This window comes from Sphaeroforma arctica (assembly GCF_001186125.1).
Source record: "Sphaeroforma arctica JP610 unplaced genomic scaffold supercont1.2384, whole genome shotgun sequence".
Lineage (NCBI taxonomy): Eukaryota > Ichthyosporea > Ichthyophonida > Sphaeroforma > Sphaeroforma arctica.
In genome coordinates this window covers 2963-6967 of record NW_014038174.1, presented here as the reverse complement: position 1 = coordinate 6967, position 4005 = coordinate 2963, and the positions used below count along the sequence as shown (strand labels likewise).

Genomic DNA, 4005 nt, shown 5'->3' with positions numbered 1-4005 from the left:
GATACAAGACAAGCTATCCATGCATATATCCACCTACAACGGTACACGACAAGATATCCATGCTTGTATCCGTTAAAAGACAAGTAAAAGAGAGAGAGAGATGTTCTTGTCCACATTTAATAAGTAAATAAGTGAGAGAGAGAGAGAGAGAGAGAGAGATGTCCTTATCTACATTAAATAAGTTAATAAGTGTGTGTGAGTGTGAGAGAGATATGTCCTTATCCACATTAAATAAGATAATAAGTGTGTGTGAGAGTAAGAGAGATATGTTTATATCCACATTAAATAAAAGAGAGAGAGAGAGAGATGTTCTTATCCACTTACCGAGTAGAATACAAAGCTCTTGCGCACGGCCCAACGCAAAGACAGGGATAAGCACTTTGCCACCATTCGACACAGCATCAAAGACTTTTTTCAAGAAGTCCCGTTCACGTGCACTGTAAACGTTAAACGACAACAGCAGAGACACGAGGATATGTGAGAGGCATATGCGACCGTACAGTAAGCGCTAAACGACGACAGTAGAGACACGGGGATATGTGAGAGGCATATCCGACCGTGCTGTAAACGTGAAACGACGATAGTAGAGACACGGAAATATGTGAGAGGCATATCCGTCCGTGCTGTAGACGTGAAAGATAAGTACACGGTATGCTGTAGTCTGGAGATTCATGCATATGTGCATATAGGTGCATGTACCCTTGTACATAGCTATGTCAGCACACAATGCATATGTGCATATATGTGCATGTGCCCTTGTACATAGCTATGTCTGCACACAATACATATGTGCATATATGTGCATGTACCCTTGTACGTAGCTATGTCTGCCCACATGTGCATGCAACCTTATATATAGCTGTGTCTCTGCTTACACCGAGAACGTGATGAGTGATTACACAGACCCTTATAAGGGTCTAGATACACGTGTATTTAGATATATACTGTGGACGTGAAAAGAGAATACACGGATTTATGTAGGCAACTCTATAGATGTACATACATGTGCATACCTACTATAGGTGTAAATACATGTGCATACCTACTATAGGTGTACATACATGTGTATACCTACTATAGGTGTACATACATGTGTATACCTACTATAAGTGTACATACACGAGTATACCTACTATAGGTGTACATACATGTGTATACCTACTATAGGTGTACATACATATATTTACCTACTATAGGTGTACATACATGTGTACCTACTATAGGTGTACATACATGTGTATACCTACTATAGGTGTACATACATGTGTATACCTACTATAGGTGTACATACATGTGTATACCTACTATAGGTGTACATACATGTGTATACCTACTATAGGTGTACATTCATATGTCTACCTACTATAGGTGTATATACATGTTTTTACCTACTATAGGTGTACATACATGTGTATACCTACTATATGTGTACATACATGTGTATACCTACTATAGGTGTACATACATGTGTATACCTACTATAGGTGCACATACATGTGTATACCTACTATAGGTGTACATATATGTGTATACCTACTATAGGTGTACATACATGTGTATACCTACTATAGGTGTACATACATGTGTATACCTACTATAGGTGTACATACATGTGTATACCTACTATAGGTGTACATACATGTGTATACCTACTATAGGTGTACATACATATATTACCTACTATAGGTGTGCATACATGTGTATACCTACTACAGGTGTACATACATATATTACCTACTATAGGTGTACATACATGTGTATACCTACTATAGGTGTACATACATGTGTATACCTACTATAGGTGTACATATCCGTTCACACTTACATGCTCACATGCAGCCTCACCGTTTAGAATCTCTGACAGTCGTTGCATATGTCGACTCAGATATGAGCAGATCAGGACGGCATCGGTCAATCCAGGCCGCCCCCAAATGTCTGTCAGGTGTCATGTTATAGTCCCCAGTGTACACCACCGACTGCCCCCCTGCCTGTGGAAGTGTCGCATGTCAAGCGTCAGGTGTCAAGTGTCTGTCAGATGTCAAGTGTCTATCAGGTGTCATGTTATAGTCTCCAGTGTACACCACCGACTGCCCCCCTGCCTGTGGAAGTGTCACTTGTCAAGCGTCAGGTGTCTAATGTCTGTCAAATGCCAAGTGTCTGTCAGGTGTCATGTTATTGTCCCCAGTTTACACCACCGACTACCCCCCTGCCTGTGGAAGTGTCACATGTCAAGCGTCAGATGATTGTGAATTGTGTTGCATACAGGTGATATGTAGTCCCCCAATCGGGCCCTGCCTACACCAAACTTCAGGTATCAAGTATCAGCTGGTGAATAACTGCCTCAGATGTGTAGTGTCAGTTGTTAAGCATCGAGCGTCAAGTGTCAAGTTATGTCACATTTCATATTCAGACGTCAAACCTCTGAGTCTCACAGGACAGACAACATACTGAGACAGCCGACTGTGCTTTAGGGTTTAGGCTTTGGACCACGCGACTATGGTGTAGGATCTAGGGTTCTTGGGTTTCCCTAATGTTTGTATCACACACAGGGGTGGCGCCGTACAGCGTGGGTTTTAGGGGGTTGACCAACACAGCAAGCAATTAATAGGCTCCGTTCAATAGTACTATTGATTCATAAGGTACCGTTACCCATTCCAACACACAATTATACGGCGCCGGCCTTTGTTCTAACCCAATATATAGCAATGAAATCCCAAATATATAGCACTGAAATCCCATATATTTTATTCGCCCAATTTTACCAGTATGGAAAATTGGGTACAGAGCACGCCCTGATTAGGTGATCGTTCCTAATCAACAAGATCATACCGACAGTTGAGTGTGGCGTTGCAATATGGCCAACTGGTGGGGTGCACACTATAAGCCATCCATACAATAGCTACATATATAGCAGACACTTTACATAATAGCTATAAATCAAAATAAGCCATCCATACAATAGCCATATAAATAGCAGACACTATACATAATAGCTATATATCAAAATAAGCCATCCATACAATAGCTATATATATAGCACACACCATACACAATAGTCATATATCAAAATAAGCCATTCATACAATAGCTATATAAATAGCAGACACTTTACATAATAGCTATATATAAAAATAAGCCATCCATACAATAGCCATATAAATAGCACACACTATACATGATAGCTATATATCAAAATAAGCCATCCATACAATAGCTATATATATAGCACACACCATACACAATAGTCATATATCAAAATAAGCCATTCATACAATAGCTATATAAATAGCAGACACTTTACATAATAGCTATATATCAAAATAAGCCATCCATACAATAGCTATATATATAGCACACACTATACATAATAGCTATATATAGCACACACTATACATGAACGAAAGGAGATGAATATAACGGGACTCAGACCTCCGACTAAGGATTAAAAGTACAATTCAGGCACGCACATGTGTGGATGTTACACACTTTCCCACAGACACACAAGCCTACACCTACAGTACAGTTGTAATGCAAAAATATGTCACACACTTCCATAGACACACAAGCCTACACCTAAAGTACAGTTGTAATACGCAAATACGTCACACACTTCAATAGACACACAAGCATCCACCTAAAGTACAGTTGTAATACGCAAATATGTCACACACTTCAATAGACACACAAGCAAACACCTAAAGTACAGTTGTAATACGCAGGTATGTCACACACTTCCCTAAAACCCTAAAATATTTCACATACTTCCCTAAAACCCTAAAATATGTCTAGATAGCCCATACCTTCACATAGAACATAGCCGCCCCAAGGACATGCCCTGCATAGTAAGGCTTCACCTCAAAGTCATCATCCACTTTAAACGTCTCATGGAGATTAACGGTGATCACCTAGTAACCACGAAGAGAATATAAAATCAAGTATGTGAACAAATTGGATGCAAATGGTAATATAAATATATATATATATATATGTATAAATATATATATA

General features: G+C 39.3%; 1 protein-coding gene across 1 annotated transcript; it reads right to left on the bottom strand.

Annotated features, from left to right (window-relative positions):
* Positions 1–324: 324 nt before the first annotated feature.
* Positions 325–3907, bottom strand: SARC_12546 (hypothetical protein; the record flags this gene model as incomplete). Its single annotated transcript, XM_014293345.1, has 3 exons — positions 3801–3907; positions 1846–1988; positions 325–437 (listed from the first exon to the last, which is right to left on the bottom strand). Coding segments are annotated over exons 1-3 (271 nt in total), but the record flags the coding sequence as incomplete, so codon positions are not given.
* Between the last annotated feature and the right edge of the window lie 98 nt (positions 3908–4005).